The following is a 23,182-nucleotide window of genomic DNA, read 5'->3' on the forward strand; positions in this document are numbered from 1 at the left end:
GAAAACGATTTTACAAAAATAAAAACTGGAGATATGGTTAAAAAAAACTAAAAATCGTGTTTCAAATTTTTTGGGGTTATTTTCCATTGTTGAGACCTGAAACTTTGAGGAAACACATAATTTTGGATTCACTTAAAGTATATATTTTTTATTTCTCAAAATATCAGGGGGCACTTTTCACCATCTTAACCTCCTAGATATCAGGGGGCACTTTTCATCATCTTAACCTCCTAGACACTTTGACTTGAAAATCACGAGAAAGTAAATCATGGTATGGTAAAATCAAACTCGGCAGGCATTTGTACAAACATTAAATGGAAATTTTTGATACCCATGATGGTAAAGTACACTACATTAAATTTTACGCTATTTTTACGCTACACCTTCAACGGGAAAAACATTATTTCAGCTCACGATGCTATTATCACTTTAAAATAAACCGTATATGTGGATTCCGAAACTACAAAAAAATCGATGAAAGGAAGAAAATTGATGGAAAATTTGTGAAAAATATGGATTTACAGCAGAAAAATATTTTCACTCCATTTGCATATGTTTTTGGGAAGTAGATACCTCAGCAGAAGTAATGAAATAAATCATGGTGGCTGTAAGGTAACCAAACCCCAAATCCAATGTTACTGAGGGAAAAGGAAAAAAATATAGCAATTAAAGTACTTAAAGAAGTGATTAAAATCCTGATACTTATTTTTCTTTATTGGCATAAGATTATAGACTTGAAATAAAATATAGAATTTAATGATAATAGCTATCGAAGGAGTGAGCCAAATAAACCCTTCACATGCATACGTAATTTCAGATTTTGCCAATTAAGTCTTTATCATATGCACAGAAGCATATACATAGAACCATTCTGCGGGTCAATTTTTTAAACATCAAAGGAGTCGTAATCTTCCGTTGTAATTAGGGATCTATATACTCCCAAAGGTCAACCGTCAATAATTTGACGACCTCGTCGTTACAACTATACATGTGACTCGTTTGAAATTTAGATTACTCTCCCACAGGTTTATGTTTGCTCCAACGTAAAAGATCCTCATCGTCAGCAACAAATTATCATACATACAAGGCTCGTATTATAATAGAAATTTCTTTTTCTGTCATTACTATATTCTCCGTTGACACTGCACCTACCGTGGCAAATGAACTATCATTCGAAACGTTGAATCACCGGCTTCTGATTAAAAATGCAATCTCAATCTCAATTTTCACCATTTACCCATTAATTTGGCTAAAAGGTTTCGATTTTTTCATGTTGATTACTCACTCGAGGTATATTAACTCCACACATTTTAAATTCTAATTTTAAAAAATGTTTAAAACCCGTTTGATCCATAACTAAATCTAAGAAACCTAACGCGAGCGGGGGAAAAAATTAAAAATAAAATATAAATGACTGTGCAAAATTTTCGTGAGGGTTAACCAGTATATATCATTGCGAAAAGTTCTTTTTCTGCCATTTCGTTGTACGTATTTAAGCATTATTATCAACGTGAATTGACCACAAAAAATGAAAATAGTAAACAAATGCATATAGTGATTGTCAATTGGTGAATGTTATAAATGTCAAAATTCAAATGCCAAATGGTGAATTTTATGAATAAAATGAGAGTTTATTGTGAAACTGTTTTAAGAATTAGAGAATATTATGGATTTATGTGTAAAAAGTGGCCTTTGCAATGACAGTTAATTAAGCACAGGGGTCAGGCTCTTCAGAGAGTTGGATTTTACCTGCCAGAACCCGCTTTTTCGCTTGGAAACTTGTATTTAGCATTTTATAGAGTTCGCAATTTCCATGATATTTATGTTTGTGTTAAAGAAACTCGTAACAAAAAGTTACAGACGCAACACTGTCACTTCTATTATTACAACTGACTGGAAGTTCAACTTATTCAGGCGTTGTATAGTGGAAGTTCGACATATTTAAATGAAAGGTAGTTTCAAATTTCCACAGTAATTCAAATGAAATTATTACATTAAATTAATGTTTACAAAATTGACTCGCAGTATGATTCTATATGCTTCTGCGCATGTGAGCAAGACTTAATGGGCAAAATGTGAGATTACGCGATGCATATGAAAGGTCTTATCGTCGTTTTGGTAAAGTGCATTGCCGAGGGGGGACTTTCGTCTTTTTTGTTCATTTAAAGTGAGAGGAAAAATATACGCATTTCCTTACATGAGAAGTTTATTCTCTCATTAAATTATTGTGGAAATGTGCAACTTTTTTCATTTCAGTATGAATTTATGTATAATGTCGTGGTCGTGCGAAATTTTCGTACGCGTTACCTAGTATATCGTTGAAGTTTCTCTAGATGGACGCCGGTGAGATGTCTGATGACCAGCGACTAGGGTCCTCTGCTGTGCCACATAAACCTAAGACCAGCGGAGAAATCGGACTCCGCCCCATCCGGAATACCTTTCGTCTTCACGGTTGGTTTACGCGCGGGGAGGAGGTGAGAAGGCCGGGAGACGTGGCAGGGGAAAGCCCGTACGAGCGACCTTGCTCCCCCGCCATCCCGCCAGGGTGTGTGTAAGTCATGTAAGAAGGAGAGGTAAGCGGCCAAGTGGGGCACGCGACCTGCTCGCCCACACTTGCGAAAGGAACAGAGGGGTGGGGATTGGCGGAAATAAGTGAACCAAGTGAAGGGGAGTGAACTGAGAAAACGGGTAAGGGACAGTCTGGTGATAAGGCCTTATCTTCTCCGTTAGGGGAACCATTCAAAGTGCCCATCGCACGTGTTGTCCATTACTCGACCGTTAAAGTCTCCGATCTTCCCAATCTGCTTAACTGTCCTTCGAACTCGCTCTTGGGGGATCCAGAAAAGTCTTATTTGCCCTTCCGTACTTCAAACCCGTGTTCGTCTCGTGTCACTGGTTTTTGTCCCTGGAGAAAGACACTTACACGGTCCGTCAAACTCTAAAGACCATTTATCCCAAACACATATCCCTCAGATGAGGGATCAGGTATTTCCTGACTCTCCAGTATTTTACACTAACACAATGATTACACGAATTCTCTACCCTATCGACTAATACATTTCATTTAAGTAATAAGGAGATGTAGTCATAGGTGCACCTGCTCTAAATGACCCCACTGAAGTTTATTACTACCCCCAAAAAAAGTCCCTAGAAATATTTTTCTGGATGTATTTTTTACCTTGTACATTTATATCGATCATTTGGTAGGGTCGTCTACTGTAAATGTAGATATTGATCTGGTAGAGAAAAGTTTTTCACTGATAATTACTCCCTGGTTCAGCATAAATAAGGGTTAGAAAAAAAGGGTCACCAACGCAAGATAAGCGAATGAACGACTTTATACAATCCTCACTCAAATGTTTACTTGCCGACGCAGGTGTTAACTACAAAAAGTCATCGAAAGCCACTGCTGCCTTAGTGTTAAGATGAAATTTGAGTTACAAAATAAATATTTTTAATTCAAGCGAGAGTTAGGAAAGTCATTTTCAATTTAAAATTCATGAAGCTAGACGCATTTATACATTGAATTTCGATGGCGACATGTGGCTATGCTATTTGATATGACATGTTGCTATTTTTAATAAAACTGTTCACGTTTCATTCACCTCTTTCCCGAAATTATGTGAACTTGCAGGAGGCATAGATGCGTTGATAATACCTTCAGAATATGAATAAATCCTCCCTTAAAATACCTAAATTGTTTCGGAGACTAAATATTTCCAAATTTAATTTTGCAAAAGTCGAACTTGCCAATAAATTTTGCGGTCGTATTTTCGCCAAAAAAAAACAATTTAACTATTAAATGAATGATGATATTAATAATGATAATAATAATAATAATAACAAAGAAATATTAATTTCTCAGGCTTTACACAAAAGGAATGGAGGAAATAAATTATCTAAGGAAAATGGAGGAATGAAGACATGATAAGCCACCTAAGACTCTGGTTAACTTGAAGAGGTGACAAGAGGTAGCGAAGATAGTGATATATGTACTATTTTTTGCCAGGTTATTCCTCACTCCCGAGGCCAATGAAAATACCTCAAGCCGCTAACTACTCTCCACAAAATTACGAAACATCTACTTTGCTGTCGCTGAATTTCCCATGCGTTAATTAAACACCATGTTTGTAGCCTGCGAGTTATTCTTAGAGAATGAATTGATGTGAAAACACAGAATTCCTTCACATTCCTCTTAAATGTTAACAAACAAATAAAATATCCCGTTTAGTAAATAAACAATACCTGTCGAAAACTTTACACTTCTCTCGATTAAAAAATTAAGATTCACACAAAGGCATCCGGAATTGTGTTCATTTATTTCATTATTCCCGTCTTATTAACCAATATAATGAGAAATAGAGAACGGCTTCCAAATTCAAGGCTTCAAGCTTCCAAAGAATCATTTTCAGTACGAAGAATAAGAAAGTTAACTTCCAATGCTAAGTTTAATGGTAGATAAGAAGTCATGCAATTTGCGATAGCTTCAATTTTCCGCGAAAAGAGAGATTAAGTCCTCAACAAATTTCTCGGCAAATAGGGACGATTTGCACTATCCAAAACCAAAACTACATCTCTAAACTTCTATTCCTGATCCACGTGAACTTCATCCTCAAGAATGTTCACGCTGAGTAACTCAACTTACGACAATACTGACAGATCATGATTTAACTGCTTACGGTGCGGATTGATGTTGTGCTTGTCTGGAAATAATTTAAAAACAGTATCTTTAAATGTCTGTCACTAACTTCGTAGACGAGGAATATATGCTCTGCTTCAAATTAGTTCCTCATTAAAGAGTTCAGGATATAATTTCGCCACTTGCTCCAGTGAGGTAGACATAGATAAACATTCCATTCACGACAACAGGCATTCCTCCTGCTGTGTCTGCAAGAACTACGGCATAAACGCGAGGATTTTTGCGGTCGCATCCCGTTGCGCACTAAAGGATTCAATTGTCTAGACGAACTAAGGTTTACCAGTTTCCATTTGGGAATATGTGAGGAGACATCATGCCCAGAGAGCATTATTTTGGAACCGCAATATATTTCCAAATCCAAAAGAAAGGATAAAATTAAAGAGATTCACTGCCAAATGGATAGGTGTAAGATATTAATCTTTTTCATGGCCAATAAAAACTGTTAATAAAAATCAGACAAAAATCAACGCACAGCGCACGTAAAAAATCCTAGAAGTCTTGACAGCAAAATGTGTTCTCTTTCATGTGAACACGTGGTGCGCAAACATCCACATTCGAAAACTCTGAAACGATTGCTGAAATACTGCAGTAGAATATTTGAAAAATTTTAATATAAGGAGTTGAGAAGGCAAGGGGCAAAAGCGATGTTATTTTCTAAATAGAGTAAGGTACAGAAATTAGACAAAATACTAACGGGGTCCACGAGACAGGGTTGTGTATTTTATTTTTGCACTCGATGTCAACATTGAACAGACAAATCGTATCTCTCGGCTACCAAGTTTTTGTATAATTCTTCTATCAATTTCTGTATCTAACTCTGTTCAGAAAAATATCACTTGTATCCCTTCGTTTCTCACCCCTCAATTGTTTGATGAATATTCGTAAACATTCGATAACGCACAAATAAATGGGGTGGAAATAGGCAGATAAATGATGAGTCCACAAATATGATAAGCTATCAGTAATAACAGTGCCACACAGTAGTAGTGTGGTGTGGCACGTTGATGTAGGGAAAGTTAGGAATTGTGTTCATATACCTACCTATATGAACATAAAGCCGAGGATCATTTTAAATTAATTTATTTAACAAAATTAATTGATTTAATTTGTAATAACTCAAAACTTTATTTAATTTATTGAGTTATATATTTTTTTCGCATATTCCATCTGCTTTGAAAAGTATAAATATCATCATCACAGGTCACCAGTCCTAGGATTGGTTTGACGCAGCTCTCCACTCAGTTCTCCTATCAGCTAATCTTTTCACACCTACGTATTTCTTCTCTTTCACATCCTTCTTTACTTGTTCCATACATTTTGTTCGAATACATCGAGTTCGAATATATTTCCAGTATAAATATAACGTGATAAAATATAATTTTACATGCCGAATGATTTGCGCACTCCTGTCTATACCGGCTAATTTTTAATACTTAAAATTTACGAAAAATTTCAATTTAGATCTTACATGAATCTGTGAAATTGGCAATAAATTTTAAATTTATTTAATAACAATAATTTTACAAATTAAATTAATTTATTTAGCAAAATTAAATTGATTTAATTTGTAATAACTTTAAAACTTTACTTAATTTTTTAAGTTATTACAAATATGAGAAAACGGAAATTTATTAGTCAGAGACTCTCCCCCTCACTCTTTCCAGTTCAGGTCTCCATCTCCGAAAACCTTCTCCGTTGAGACTTCGACCTCACCGGCCCTGATACTTCGGACGAGGGCAACCCCGAAATACGGCCGACCTCCCTCGCTATCGCCCCACCGGATGCCAAAGACACGGCCTGGCACTCACTCGCATGGGGGCACGTCCCACCGCTTAGCGGCGCAATCCCAGTAGACCGAATATTACGCGTCCTCGCGAGTAGATCTGTTTCCGCTGGTGACGCAAGGCGAGTTGCCATGGTAGAGATTGAAACGAGGACGATGCTGACTTCAGATCCAAATGTTGATTTACGTATTTATTCATTTCAAAAGCCCACATATAGGAAAATTGCCAATTTATAGTGGCCCAATAACAAGAAAATATATAACAAGAAAACAAAATACATATGAATGGGTTGGAAGCCAAGGGGTCAAGTGATTTCTTTATTCAATACAGAGTTAGGTAGAGAAATTAGGTATAGAAAACAATGGAGATCAATTAGATATTTAGTTATGCAATTGATTTTCCACTCGATGTCAGCACAGAACAGACACTCACTCGTATCTCTTGGCAACCAGGTTTTTGTGTATTTAATCCAACAATTAATTTACCCAACTCTGTTGAGAAAAAAATCTCTTGTACCCACCCCTTGGCGTCCAACCCACTCATATAATGTAACGGGGAACAGATACATAAATATGCCGAGACTAAAACCTTGAAATTAATGTATACAAATATATAAAGCTGAAGGGAATGCGATAATGCGTCAGAAACTGCCGTGATTCTACCAGTTTACGACTATAACCGTGTGCTTAGGCAATAAAAACAAAATGGGAACAAAATATAATTTTACTTACCGAACGCCTCGCGAACTCCTGTCAATACCAGATAATTTTCAATTCTAAAACTTTTTGAGAAATTTAAATTTAGATGTTACATGAATCTCAGAGAATAGCATTTTCCAAATCCGAGGAAATATGCGCTAAATAGATTGCTTAGAATGAAGTTATGGGCCTCATAAAGAAAATAAAGGCTTTCTCTTGTTTTCATAAAAGTCATAAGTTATCAAATTTGATATGGAAGATGCTTCGATACCGAGAAAGAGAAATTATTAGGAGTAAGAAACGATACTGAAGTAACAGAGACTGAGAAAATGCACAAGATAATTGTACATAGAAACAGCTAATTTGTGCGATTATACTCAACAACACCACCCTAAAATAAATTTTAGCGAATGGTGAAATCAATCCTCTATATTATTTGTACTGTATAGATACCGTTTTCACAACTTATACGCAACCGAACTCTATAAATGAATTCAATCCTCTATATTATTTTTACTGTATAGATACCTTTTTCTCAACTTATACGCAACCGAACTCCACAAATGAGGTACCAAAATGCACATAATTTATCAAAGAACATGCGACGGCATATCTTACTTCCTAAATATTGCTATTGTTTTCTAAAATTGGTTTTTAAATAATAATAAAAAACCGGTAAATATTCCGGACGTTAACGGCGCACAAACTGATACATTTGTTCATTTGCAACAATATCACGCATTCTTTAAATAACTTTTATCAAAATGCGGCTGATTCCACATTCAAGTCTCCTGTTGATACGTAAGTAAGAGTCATCGTGTGCGCTTAACAGAGGATAGTGTAATTACTTCCAATGTTGTGTTTAAAGAGGTCCTCTAACCTCAATTTGTACATGAACATTCCAATTAAATTTGTACGTAAGACCCTGCCTTTTTTTCTACATTTTAAAATTAGAAACGCGCCTATCCCTCTGTGGACCTGCATTGAAAAGAGCGGGAGCAGCACCCTCGTGTTAATTTGATCCTGCAACTAGGGAATACAGAATTTGATATCTTGCTGAGTCTGGGAAATCAACAAATTCAATGAGGTGAGGAAAATCACATTGGAAAACATAGTAATGTTACTTGTTAAGGTGACACTTTCATTGAAGTTACGAAATAATACTCCCCTGGGCTTATCAATTTAAAAACATCAGAGTTGCGCCACCAATTTACTACCACTTATTTATTTCTCTAAGAGCGCAGGAGCGAGATAACACCTCCAGCATTGAGGCCAACTTCGAAACAAAATGTGCGCACGGAAAGCATCCTTGAATGCTCGCAGCGTGTGCTGAAGGAGGAAACAATTAAAGTAAACGTGTATAATAGGAAGAAACTTGAAGGAAATGTCCCTAAAACGGAAAGGACTTGAAGGTCTATGAAGTTCGAGGAGATGCGGTTTCACTTTTAGATAAAGAAAACGCAAATGCATAACAAAATAATAGTATTTAGGAAAAAATATTGACCGCTCCTAGCAGAAAAGTAGTATGTTAAAAACTATTCCATTCAGGTGTAACATTTCATTTCAACAACATAGCTCTGAATTTTTACGCCATTACATTAATATAAAACCAAATGATAGACACTTTTTTATTTCACAACTTTCTAATTCTACTTTAGGGTGAAATACTTGCTTTTGGTCTCCCGATATTACTATCGTGAAAAAAATAACCATGAAATAAATGTCTACGTTCAAAAATCAGAATCGAATTTTTAGCGACAGTAATACTTCAAAGTTCTATCAAATAAATACCCTCGATATTTTTTTACCGTCATTACAGTTTCTGAAACTAAAAATTTCCATTGTGGAAATCAAAATTACTATTAAAACATTAAGGATCGGCTTAGATTGAGCAGACTGGAAAAAAACAGGAAACTAAACTGAAAACCGGTTGCGTGGAAAGATGGTTGAATGTCCTCAAACAGTAAGTTGGGATGCATCAGGAGTGCAAAGGAATCTCTAGCTTCAGGCAGTCATCTTTTCGTCCCTAAACTCCGTAGTTAACTGCAACGAAGGAGAATTTTGACAGCCGCGATACTAATTCCCAGTCTTTTGAGGCAGAAAGTAAAAGTTGGGAGCGGTAGATAGCCGCATAGATGACTGACTTGCCCCAAGGCCACATAAACTATTCCAGAAGTTGCTCTCGCTATGAGGTCTACGGACTCTAGGAATGAATAGTGAGGGAATTCCCCAGACAGCCATTAAAAATGTTTCGCCTATAAATCAGAGGATGGAAGAAAGATAGATGAACTGCTTAATCGAGATCGATTATCTTTTGGGACACATGGTTATACATTCCCAGTTGTTACTACTACCGGTATCCACTCATAAAGTACCGAGATGCATTCATATTGTATTCAAAATAGAATATATATCGGGTATAATAAAGAATGAGTCCACTTTTTCAAGGTTCAACACTGAATTATGCACATTGTACATTTATTGGTACCTCATGCTTTCATAAAGATGGACTAACCGGGATAATTATAATAAAGGCTATATATAACTTTAACTATACACTTTTATAATTATGAACGAATAGCAATTAGTTGACTCTATATTTCACTCAAACCAATGTAAATTATATTTCCATTTCATGTAGGTGCACCAACCAAACAAGTTGATTAGGGATATTTGGTTGGTGCACCAAAAGAAGAATTAATATTAGTCACAAGTAATTGAATCCCAGAAGCCAATGCAGCCGATATTCTGAGAAAAATTCACCATCGTTATCCGTAAAATTTTAAAAATGATTTCATCATAACCAGTTACTAACAAGTTGATCTGTGTTAGCGAGGTAAAGGAAAATGCGACAAAAAACGTTTCAGTCCAATAAATTATGTTAAAAAAAGAAAGACGACTGACGAATAACTTGATTACCTACCTTCTTTTGTTGACCCAAGTTAAATTAAAAAATTAGGTTTCCACTCTTTGGTTCGACAATAATTCCCCGTTAATTACAATGCTCTCAGCAACACTTTATCTCCGGGCGTTCGGGAGATGTTAATTTTCTCTATTTTTCCATTAAAAAAAGAAATGTCTTATTCAGTAAAATGAATTAAAATACCTAAACAGCAGGATACGTAATAAAGGTTGATACGTATTTTCTAAAGGAGAGCCGAGAACAATAGAAAGTCTTCCTAAATAGAGGAGTGAGAGCGAAAGTTCTTCTGTCTTCAAGCAAAAGTGCATTCACCAAGAATCATAATATTAGCTTATCTATCACGCGTTCAAGAGCTGGAATTGAGCCATAGGAATAATTGCGATATTTATAGAGCGATTTTTGTTGATACACTTTCGCATCACGTCGAATGAGGCACGCGATTAAAAAAAAAAATTATGACGATGCTCTGATAAACAAAACGACGATACGCAAGACTCGTGTTTTCTGTTTACATCACAGATAAGCACCGAGTTCACACAACCGGGGTCACACGAGGTTATCAATCAGTGGGGTAGCATTCCAGTTTCGCGACATTTGAGATAAACTGCATTTCACCCAGTCCCCTACTGAACGCCGTAATCAAATGAAGAATGAGTTTATCAACAGCACCAAATAGTTAAAAAGAAGATCGTTTTTCTCAATGAGTAAAATGAAAGATATATGCAAGCAAGCTATGAGAATTATAAGTATCAATTGAGTCGTGTTGATTTCAACGATACTTCTACGCACAAGAGCCCAAAATCTAATGGATAATATGCTGTATATTGTTAATTAAAATTACTGGATATTTTCGACAAAGACTTAGTTACACGACCGGTTTAAATACATTTCGTATACGATATACGTCAGATGATATTTTATATACTTTAATCTTTAATATACAATACGTCAGATGATCTTCTTTTCGAAAGATGCTGTTTAAATACTCTGGACTTGGGTGTTATTTCGAACTCCAGCCACTTGCTATTCAAGTATATTAGAACGTATTTACGATACTTGACAGTCAATTTGAGAAAACTTTCTGCTTAGATTGCCATGCTATCAAAAAAATAGTTAATTCGGGCTTCGTAAAATGGAATTCTAAAATATTGTAAATTAAATCTTAATGGAAATTTCCAATGATGTTCGTGGAAAATTAACTGCAAGTTTTAATTTACAATTTGTTTAATTCCACCAGATTAAGCGTGATTGCTCTCTCTGCACTAATATGCAGATAAGTTATTCATCCCATCACAAATTATAATTTATCAAGCCATTCAAATTAAATACAGATGAACTAAAACCGTTCCTCTTCTCGCCCAGCAGTAAAAAGGTAATATTTAACTTCATAACCACCTGTATGTAACATCATGACTAATTGTAGCATATGTTACCCAAAAGTATTGCCATCTCTGATTATAAATGTATAATGAAATATTCCATGGTGTATAAATTTCCACTTTTGGCACTAAGAAGAACAACAACTTTAGCCGATTTCTTTGCGTTCTTTAGCTAATTTTATCAATCTCTCATTCCACCACTAATAATTCAGAATGAATTACTTAGGACATGCACAATAATTTTACTTTATCTTTACCTGGTCCTCGTAGTAATATCTTTAATGTAAAATTCCATAAAATTTAATTGCCAGAAATCTGATATATTCGTTTCATATCGGTGAATCATGACTGATTCATCAAACCATTCTCTCTAAAATCTCAAGACACGAAGACGGTAACTGTAGAGGATGTGGAGTATCCGAGTTATGCCCTCTCAACTGTTTAAACTCTGCATTACACCACGAGATATCAAACGAGGGCACTTAGATATGCGTACACTGTGCCTCTCTGAAGCCTCGTTAATGTTGTCGAATGAAAACATGTCAACGGGACGAAAAATTCCACTCTGAGCCCGAGAAGAATAGTAGCGCGGCGGTTAATACCGCGAGTGCTCGTGTCAAAGGTCAAGCAGAGGAAGAAATCACGCCCAACGCCGATGCACGGTTCAAGTGCGGGTCATGGGAAGCAGGGAAGGGGACGCGGGCAGGAGATGCGGCACACTTATGGGAACGTGAGGGAAATAACATGAAACATACGTGTCCATATCTATGCAAAGAGCATCTAGGTTTTGCGGGAACCGTCTCTTTCCCAGCGAATGCCGAGGATCTTAACCCTCTCATATGAGGACGCCAAATCGTTCTCGCTACAATTTGACCATATTTAACTGTGTTGGTTCCCTGAGCTACATCTTGAACGTGATAATATATAAATATAACGCCCTGCTTTTCACATCGGCCTATCCACCACTCCCCTGTGCATCCGAATGAACGGGCATCGCTTTTCTTGCAATATCGTATCTTCTGTTTCTGCTTCCCTTCCAGTCGCCGTACATGCTTCCTCCCACATGGCTCTATTTGACGAGTGCTATAAATATACAAGAATTGCCATGAGAAAAAATTCCCCTGGACCGGGAATCGAACCACGTTCCTTTGGCTTTCCGGGCCACTGCGCAGACCACTACGCTATCCAGGTTCTTTAATTCTCATGGCAATGATACCGATGCTCATGGTACTAGGTGTTAGGCTAGGAGTGCTATAAAGTGGGAAATTTGGCCTCCCTCCCCCTGCCTACCACCCCCCTAGAGCTGAAGGACCTGGAGCAAGCATGCATTTGGGCTTTCCGTGCGTTTTCCGCGCCCACTAGAGCACAACCAATCCCTTTAAATAGGTTAAATAAATAAGTAATTAGACGACTACATATAGAAACACAGAAAAAAGGACTCTCACAAAATGTTTTTCACAGGTGTTTCGGTGGGGTGACCCACCATTCTGAATGAGTGAGAAAAGTTCCCTCTCAAAAAGCAAAATAGCTTAAAGGTGCTAAGAAATTGACTAAGGGTTGCTGTGCTTCTGTGTGCCAAAATATGTCATTTATATACCATGGAGTAGTTCATTATAACTTTTAGCATTTGTATATTGATGCGTCCTATTAAGTATTAATAGAGTAACTGGAGCTGAGATAGACCCCTGTGTAAATGCTCCTTTCTATGTGTGGTCCAGAAAAGATATTCACATTCCCACGATAATACTTTTACTTCAAATGAGTGGTGAAGCCAAAGACGTTACTTTTATGGCGAAGATAGGTTTTCCGCGATTCTTCGTGGTATCTCACAATTATATAAAGTTAAAATCCTTGAAAATCAGCAACTCTCTCATTATTCCCCATTCCATTTCATTTGAGAATACGTGATTAAATCAAAACGGTTTAATTATATTCATGATCCAAAGCTTAAAGATTAGGTATAATAGTATCGAGCTGAGGATTCCTGAGACAATAAGCTGACACGATATACACTCCATGAAATAAATTATATTCTTATTCAGGAAACTTAGTCACAGCAGTTCGCCGAAAACATTCGCGTAATAAAATCCATTCTGATTGGTAAAACCCAGAATCAATTGTATTGCCACAGAAGAATTTCCACTAAAAGCCAAGCTCGGAGATGTTTCAGATGTACCACGTAATGTGACGGGGTAGCAAGTGACGCCAGCAACTTGCCACGACTATTACTGGGAAAGGGTTAAGAACTACAAGCTAATATTTGTATAACTGCACCTAATTTCACACAAAGAGCAAAAACTAAATAATATTAACATGCATGCAAAGACGTCATATAAGCCTCAAAAACACAACTGCTGACCAATAAGTCGCGATGATAACATGGAAGTGCTGCGAATGATGAATACATAAAACTCAGCCGTACTGAAAATTCAATCTAAAATCCCAATTAAACTGAAATAAAGTCTGGGAAGAAACATTATGAAGGGATATAGTAGAAACATTCTAAGAACCATATACTTCTACACAAAATATTATAAACAGAAAAGTTATTTTTCAACCCAAGGAATCACTCGGAAATTTTCTTTCGACGGCCCCCACATCTTCGTATTTCCACCAGCTAATGCAAAATGACAAGAGAAAATATTTGAGGTCCATAAAATACGATTAGAGAGTTTGAGTGACGCAATCGAAAAAGTATTACTTTAGTCCTTATCGCAAATGCCACAATGGAGCCCGGCTCCGTGGGGCTGGCGTCATCGCTTCGACACTTCCTGCCTTCGACACAAGACGCACTAAACAGTTTCACTCTTGAGTAATGGGCATCCATCCAATCTGGGAGAACGCAATTAAAACAACGTATACATATCACAAATATGACTCCTGTGATATATGGTCTTAGGTTTTCCCGGCGTATCAGTTGCGGAAAAGTATCTCGGGTTTACCACCGGTTGACGTCGTCCATGTCTCCCGACGTTTCGATTCGCGATTTGCTGATCGAAACGTCGGGAGACATGGACGACATCAACCGATGGAAAACCCGAGAAACTTTTCTATTACTTCTGTGAGTCTCCGAGAGAGGATATGCAAGGTATCTGACATATTTACAACAATGGTGACCACTTCACTTTTAAAGCTTCGTATAAATTAAACCGACAACTTTTTCACAAAATTCACTTGAATACTGTAAAATCTACAAAATCGAAAGTTGACAACGTTCCGTTTAGTTTCAGAACTCTCTTCATAATAACCATGTACTCAAAGTCAGGCAGAGTTAGCAATTAAAAGAAACAGAGTAAATTTTAAGTTTACACCTGTTAGATTTTTTCTGTATGCCATTCTTTTACAAATTACCTCTGATTCAAGGCAACTGGACCTCACCCGGTAACCCTCACGCAACTGCGTAGTCGATATAATTTCATAAAATATCTCACATTTGCGTTTATCTTGATACAAAAATGCTGGAATTATGAAAATATCCACGCATTAATCAACATTAGCCGCGAATTACAAACCCAGCAAGTGATGATGTAAGTTTTTAAGGTTTTATCTGGTATGAGACGAGATATTTCAATTGAAAATAAATAACAATAAGAGCAATAAATGACCTGGTGATACATTTTTTTAAGCACAAAAAATTAGGAAAGAAATCAAAGGTGAGAATATATGCTCGCAAAGATATTTATTGAAATATTGAGAAAATGGCACTCAAAATATTTGTCTGAAGCACCAGGATTAAAATAGGGATGGAAAACTAGGGGATGACTCAATAAAAGTGTCTGAGAATTATACTATCCTAAAGCTTTTATGAGCGTGGAGAATGGAAAATCTGAGCCTTATTTCCAGATTAAAAATATTAGCAAAGGGGAAAAAAGAGTGTGCCCAGATTTTAAATACGAAAAACAGAACTGAAATATAGAAAGTATTTTCACGCGTCAGTGTCTTACTATCCTGCTGTCTATTTCATTACAGTACAATCTCTGTAATCCGTCCCTGTGGTACTCGGGCACGTCTAGTAATCCCGCGTTCAGGGCTGGCGACCTCCCTTCGGTTAGTATAATTTCGACAGTTCAAAATAAAAGATTTTTCAATACTTACTAAATTTATTTATATGTTTTGTAATAAGGTAAATAAATTTCCGTCAGTTCATAATTTGCATTGAGCTTTGGTTACTTGAACCACTGAATCGGGAAAAGGAATATTATTTGCTGAGTAACAGTGGTTTCCAGGGTTTATTCTACCTTTATCAACCATAATCGTTATATAAATTTGGTTATCAACCTTTCTTAAAACCTATGCAGTATGGAGAATTGGAGTTACTATATGTATTTAATTGCAAAATTATACCGTAAAAACTTTTTGTGCTTTGTGTTTGTATTGAAATAAACACGTGCAATATCCCACGATTATAAACTTTTATTTTACGTCATCTTCATTCCTCTCGTTCCATTCCTCTATAAAATACAAAATGGCTCGAACCATTTGGTACCTTTAAGATGATGTAGTAACATTGAAACCTAGGTGGGAATAAATATATATAATCGAGGGAAATTGCAAGTGTTTTTCAAATGGAAAAATTCCACTCCATCACCCTTGGTTCTTCTGATTTCACTGCGTTTACTTCGTGCACGTTACCAATAATCCGGCGTTTACGATAATCCGGCTATGCTACGGCTGCATATGTGTCGGATTACCGAGATTGCACTGTATTTTCTTCCATATCACTACTAAATATCCTCCGATCTACCACGGGATCGATCTTTTTCACACGAGACAGAAGGAGCATTAAGAAAGATCGCTAGTACGGTTGCCGGTGCGAAGTGGCGCAGGTGACATCAACGACCGACCGACCGGGGGCATACCTACTGTACTTGCCCTCGGCGAGAGAGAGCCTGTCTTCCCGGGGCGCGGCGCAAGAGCGTCGGCCGTCCTCAGCATCAACGCATCAATGCGCTCTCCCGTCTCGCTCAATAACGGTCCCTCGCGATGGAACGAACAACCCTCGGCCGACGGAACCTTTCTGTGTTACGCGGCCTGTCTTAGGAGAGCGTGCGAAACCTAGAGCAAGGCTTATTTTTTTTTACTCGCTTAATTTTTTTTCCTCTCAAGACTACGTCGAGTCAGGAAGTCCAATTATGCATGTGCGTTCATCTACCCACTCAGCGTGGTCTTTCGACCGTGGATATGTTCGCATGAGAGACGTAACGGGGGTAATCCTGGTTAGGCATGAGTACAATTACCTGGTGGCATTATCGTTCCCTTGCATCCTACTCTACAGGCAGGTGAGTCCCAGAAAAGTTTTTTTTATACCTATTTATCACTCAAGTATTTTGACGCGAATTTTGGTTTAAAGAAAGAGATTCGTTCCACAACACACAAATTAACTTCAATTTTGTTAAAGCCGCTATATACGGTTTATGATCATGCGAATGAAATCATTCGCACTGCCATCATTCATAGGATCGTGCGAGAAAAATTATAAAAATGTTCTAATTTTCATTGAATGTTCACGCGAATGTCGGTTCATTCGTGAATTTTTCCGTTTTATACTGCCAATGATTTCATTCGCATGATCATTCGCCGGGTATAGCGTCCCATAGCAATTTTCCTGCCGTCCACAGGGATAATAAGAGGATGGGTACGATAACACATTTTTTGTTTCCATTCGCACTGTACTTGATCTCAAGTTTTGGTTTAAGAAGGGATGTACAGTCACGATAAATTGAAGTATTTATACGTTCCTGTTAGAAAAGACGTTTTCCAAAAATGACAATTTCCCACAGACTTTAGAATTGAAACTGCAGTGCGAGGATCAATTTTTCGTTAACATAAGAATAGAAATTAACGTACTCACTCTATATCATTAGCGTAAGCACAAACAAAAATAAAATCACTCAATATTAATTGCAATGATGCCCCTTTGAGATGCAGGTACGCTATCGACATACATCAAGGGCAGAAGAAATCGGCGTTTAATTATTCCACCCCCGTTTTCTAAACATTATTCCTTAACCCCACCAAATTAAACAATATTTTCACGCAGGTCAGCTAACTTTCCATGTTCATTGTCGTGTTTTTATGTCTGATAAGTTTCTCCACCAAATTCACCATGGCTTATTCATGCTAACGCTTAACTCGAGATGCTGTAAAATACGGCAAAAGTTTTTGTGACCTCTCATGATCCTGAAATCGCTTGCTTGTCCAAATTAACTCCAATTTTCATTCCCGTCCAGTAACTTTGACTTTTTCACAAAATTTTAAGTAATTTTTCAGAAGTTACGGTGCGATATCTCAATGCCAGGTATTATACTAGGTATTATGAAAAATAAGCGCTTTTTGTACTTTTACTTAAAAGCATTTTTCCACCCATGACGAATTTATGAATTCCCTATCAACGGATGGATTCTAAAACTAATTCTGCTTCGCAGGAAGGCAAAGAGTTACAAGTTCGAAGAAAAAATACGTTATAACGACAGGAGCAGATATAACTGAGGAGTTTTCTTAGTGAACTGGAAATTGATTCCGTAGATGTGCGATTTCCACGGATCAGCGAACGCAGAAAAGTAATGAATTGCTGCATATATATTTTTTAAATCCATTTCAGTTGCATTTAAATATGTTGAATACATAAAAATATTCGTAATAGGGATTGCGAGACATTCTTTTTCCTTTCAACAATTCTTACACAGCGGGAATGGCGAAAAACAACACACATGAATTTAATGAAATATGACCGCTGACGTAATAACACTGTCTCAAACAGTTAGCCCTTTACTGTTTAATCAGCACAGTAACATCAGTCGAGGTAGAAGCCCCACCAGCGACCATTTGTTAATAGGACTGCCACTTTTTAGAATAAGGCTGACATATTCCATTCATTACCTTTTTGTAAATTTAAATTATTTCTGTGCTACTAACTATATAATAAACGACTTTTTTCATCATAATTTTACTTTAATCATATTTTACACATGTAAACTCTTCCAACATCTAGTCCACCAATCTGAAATAACCTTCCTAGCTCCATTTTGGCATCTCTGTCAAAATCATGAGAATGATGGAGCATTTTTCGAGTGATTGAATTTGAATACAGTTGAATTGACAAATAATACGATATTTGGATTAATACTTCACCTCATGTTGACATGAACTCGATGTAACGGAAGTTTTAAGTCACTTTCAAATAATATATGCATCACCGTGACGCGGATAAGTGAAGATCGACCGCAACTCTGGTGGCGAAATTAATTCGCAACTCGGTAACAGATGGCTTTCTTTTTTTTTCGTTCATACGGCACAGAATTCCTAATTGTCACTCCGTCACCGTTACTATTTGATGCGTGATACTCGAGTAGATACACATGAGACCTGAAATTACAATCGCCGTAAATGCAGGCTCGATCAGAAAGAAGGTAAGAAACCGGTTTCAATCGAACGGAATATTTTCCAGCCAACGCGCTGATCAATGGGTTTGACATAGAAAACTCTAGACAGGTGCTTTGAGAGTCAGGGTCTATGTCAATTTTCAAGATCAATGCCAATACCTCGATCACCTTTACGATAAAATGATGTCTGAGCCCTTTAAAACCATGGGGAAGATAGAGCCCTCGGCTATCCTAATGGTGATAATGATACCCTTTGTAATAAAAAACCGAAAAGATAATTAATACTCTTCGCAATATTCATTTTGGCACATTAAAAATTCATCATAATAATTTCGAGAATTTCCAAAATGCATCCTCCAAATATCGTAATAAATTATCATTTGTCGTTTTTACGCCGCGTTTAATACCATCACTAACAAAATGACCTATTCATCTAACTATAGAATAGAGTAAATTATTTTTCATCACCATCTCTCACGCCTAACATGCGGTATTGAAACTAATGAAACTAACCACGTTAAATTTAACTTTAAGTTAAACTAATTTTATAGGATTAAGTGTTTAATCCTATAAAACGAATAAAAGGTATACTTTAGGAATTAATATGTTCAACAACTAACTACCTTGATTAGAATGAAGACAGTCAGATATACCTAACATTGCACTCGAAGATTTTAACGAGATATTAAAAATACAGAGTAAATATATCTTTGTGGATAGAAGTAAACAAACTTCAATTTGACGATGATGTATGGACCGTGAAATATTGTAGGTAGGCTCTAGCCAACATATCACTCCTCACGGCGATAGGGAAGTTTAAAATTAATTTTAGAGAGTAAAGTTCATTTGAAAAACTACACGGCAACACACAGATAAATGAGTCACAGACATTAGAAGCAAATTAAATACTCGAGGTGAAATCAATTGCGTGGAAAACTATAACGAATACCCACCTAGCGCATTTGCAAGCTTTCATGAAGGTAGAACTTGACCTACTTAGCCAGAAGCTCCTTCACTACACCGAATCTTCTCCGCAATATATGTTGTGCAACCACGTCCTAGAACTTAACTGTTACAGTAGAAGGCGCTGTCACAAGATGTAATCATATAACTTCTCAATTCTAATTCTAAGTGCATGGCTTTCCCCACAGAAGAAAAAAATTTAAACTGTAAAATATACAAAACTTTTTTAGGTACCTAATTTATCAAACGCAAATAACGAAAATTCCTCACCAAATCTTTTCAAAAAGTATACAAACATACGGCAAGGAACAAGAAACGCCCAGTTTACACGTAAATTGATCAAGGCGTTATTTTTAGATCATACAAATAACGAGATGGAACTAAAAGTCAAAAGTTCTAGCCGAAATAAATCAATTAATCTTAATTAAATGATGTAATTTCATTGTATGAGTGATAATTTGAGGATATCCACCGATAAGATAGGTAGGTTTGGAAATATATGCTATTTAAAAATATATCTGAATCCACTGTAAATGCACAGTAATGCAATCTAATTCGGAAAATGGAAGAGAAACTGTACTTGAAATATGAGAACTTTTAAAACTATCACGATTAATTAAAAAAACTGGTATCTTAGGTATATAATTAAATTACTAAGCCTTTCCTCTAAGGTGCTGATCTAAACTACGATATTAGGTGTTCGTGTGATAACCAGTGATAAAAAGTCTTCGTTAATTAGATTTCAAAGGATACATGCTTTTGATTTCTGATTAAGGATTACCCAACATAGGTATGAAACTGTATTCAGTTCAAATATCTTTACAATTTCGTATAAAATTAAAAAGAACAGTAATATAAAATCATTTTGCTGATCCTAAATTAAAATTTCCCTTGAACATCTCGTGATTAGGGTGATTTGAAAATAAAAATTCAGAAAAATATTCATTTCATGGCCATGAAAAAAATATTTTGAAAGCTGATGGAAAGGGAATGTTTTTGTAATTCCAATGGCAGTTTTTAGAATTGATACCTCTCTCAAGGATGAAATAATTGTCAATTTTTGCCAATATGGCTTCCGGATAGGAACCAAAAGAAGCGTAATAGTAACAGAAGTAAGGTCGTTCGCGGTTTTGGAGGTCGGAGGAAATGACTTTAAAATTCTCATGACAAGCCGTTATAAAGTTGACCAAGTGAAAAGTCCAACCCGTAACATTCCCACGGATTTTGGAATCTATTTATTTCCTCATTAGAGATAAATATTATGATTTATTTTAGCAGCAGTCTAGCAGCAGCCAATTTTATACCATGATATGATTTATGGAAACTTCAGAAGAGGGAGGGATAGGAAGCCATTCATATTTTCAATTCTTGACCAATCGAAATTAACTCAATCTAAATCTATTTTCAATCTAGTTCGCGGCATATAATCAATCAATCGAAAGTATTTTCAAATCAATCTCACGGTGGATTCCATTTAAACACGGCAAATTGAAGTAGATACATGCGAATTGAAAAGAGACAAAAATAAGACTTAAGTCCTCTCCAAAAGATATAATTCAGAGAAAAAACTCACCGTGGAAGTACTTCTTGGGCTCCGAGATAAGCATCTGAAGTGGAGTGCCATCGGAACCATTTGTCGTAACGCGGGGTCGAAACGGTGACACGCCGAACAACTTGTTCCTCGCCGACTGGCCAACCTTCAGGTATTGCTTGTGTAGACCCATTTTCACGGTCTATGGTGAACTATGGGAAGCAGGAGCAGGAATTGTCTCCGTTGCAGGATGTCACTGTAGCCCAGCGACCGGCAACAGCCCCAGTCACAACACTGAAGGCGTATTCTCGGGCACCGTCACCGCCGAGCCCGCCAATTTGACGTTCTTCGGACCGCTTAGTGTCCCTCAAGTCCTCTGCTTCGAGTCACGGAAACTTCGGCACGTCGGGCAGAACATTGACACATGCTTCGTTGTATCCAGGGTGAGTGGAGAACAACCCCACGCCAAGTCACACGCACCTCAGATACACCCGAGCCGAGTCCGACAAAAACCCCACGACAATGGGGTAGCCTCTTAGACTAAAATGTAAAGGGTAATTTTGATCAGAACAAACTTAAATAGAAGAAGGGATGGAGTCCTGGAGCCTTCCTTAATCAATTGTCCAGCTTTTAGAGTCTTTCGCGCAGCTATAACGAAAGCTCTAATTGCGGCAGGCTAAGAGATCACAGCCTTTCCGTCTGGGTGGCAAATGCTGTTCCAGTAAGAGTTGTCGTATTTGGACAAAATGTGAGCAGCCCAAAAAATTCTAGGAGAAAATATCCTCCGACACAGTATTCGATTGACTTCTCTCCAATCGCTCAGGGATCATCGACCACGAAGACGGAAATCATATCTCTCTCCTGGGGTGGAGTTGGATCCCAAAATTCATATAAACACGAAAAACAAATGTACGTTAAGTCCCATGAATTTTATGCCGTCGACTGAACGAAAAGCCTCTTTCTCACTCAGGATAGCCCCGGAGCGGTCAAAACAGGAGCGCTTGCGCGAAACAGAACTGTTTATCTACCGGAACAAGACAGTAGACCAAGTACAGTTCGGTAGCTGCCGGGACAGACCGACTTTTCTGACCAAACAGGACAGTCGCCCGGAAACAACTGGAACAACTAGGTCGTTACCGGAAGAGGAAGACGTCGCCCCAGCACAGGACAAGCAGCGGAAGGCGCCAATAATTCGCAGGAGTCCGACAAAGGATGCGAATCGGCCCGTTCCGATACGGGAAATGTCCGATGGACCCAAGAACCCTTAACAGACTGCCGTTGTGCTCTCTTGTGCAGACGGTGCTCTCCTCTCCGGAGGACTACCCCTCCCCCACGCCACCCCCTTCGCTCCCCACCCTCCTCCTAGACCTTCCACCCCTCCCTTGCGTCCATTCTGCGATGGTGATCCCCCGTAGAAGACGCTATTCTCCCCCCCCCCCGTTCTCCTTTTAACAGTGCGCGGTGCTTTCCTCATACCCCTCGTGTGTTTCTCCGGCTCCTTCTCCCCGCGTGGCGGCTGGTCTCTTCCTTGGTTGGTGGCGGCCGGGGGAGGGCGCCGCTGGCCGGAGGGAAGGGGTGAAATGGAGGAAGTTCGCTCTGCGCGGGAGAGGAGGGTGGTGGGGAGGAGTAAGAAGAGCAATGACTGAAGGAGGGAGGGGGTGCTGAGTGAGGATGGTGAATGAGCTGGTGAAGTACAGTAGGGGTAGGAGAGTCGGTGGTAGGAGAGTAGGTGCAGCGGGAAAAACATGGAAATGTGGAAAATTCGTAATTCTTACTGTAATATTCGCGACAAAGGAAATACGGGGTGCACTGAATTGTTGAGG

At 37.7% G+C, this 23,182-nt stretch overlaps 1 protein-coding gene across 1 annotated transcript in view; it reads right to left on the reverse strand.

The window, feature by feature from the left end:
* LOC124154001 (scavenger receptor class B member 1-like) overlaps positions 1–22,640 on the reverse strand; it is a 136,608-nt gene extending 113,968 nt beyond the window's left edge. The window contains exon 1 of the mRNA XM_046527468.1: positions 21,402–22,640. Within this exon, the coding sequence (XP_046383424.1) occupies positions 21,402–21,552 (151 nt within the window). The 5' untranslated portion in view covers positions 21,553–22,640. The remainder of the gene's footprint in view (positions 1–21,401) is intronic.
* Positions 22,641–23,182: the final 542 nt, after the last annotated feature.

Source organism: Ischnura elegans, chromosome 2, assembly GCF_921293095.1.
Source record: "Ischnura elegans chromosome 2, ioIscEleg1.1, whole genome shotgun sequence".
Lineage (NCBI taxonomy): Eukaryota > Metazoa > Arthropoda > Insecta > Odonata > Coenagrionidae > Ischnura > Ischnura elegans.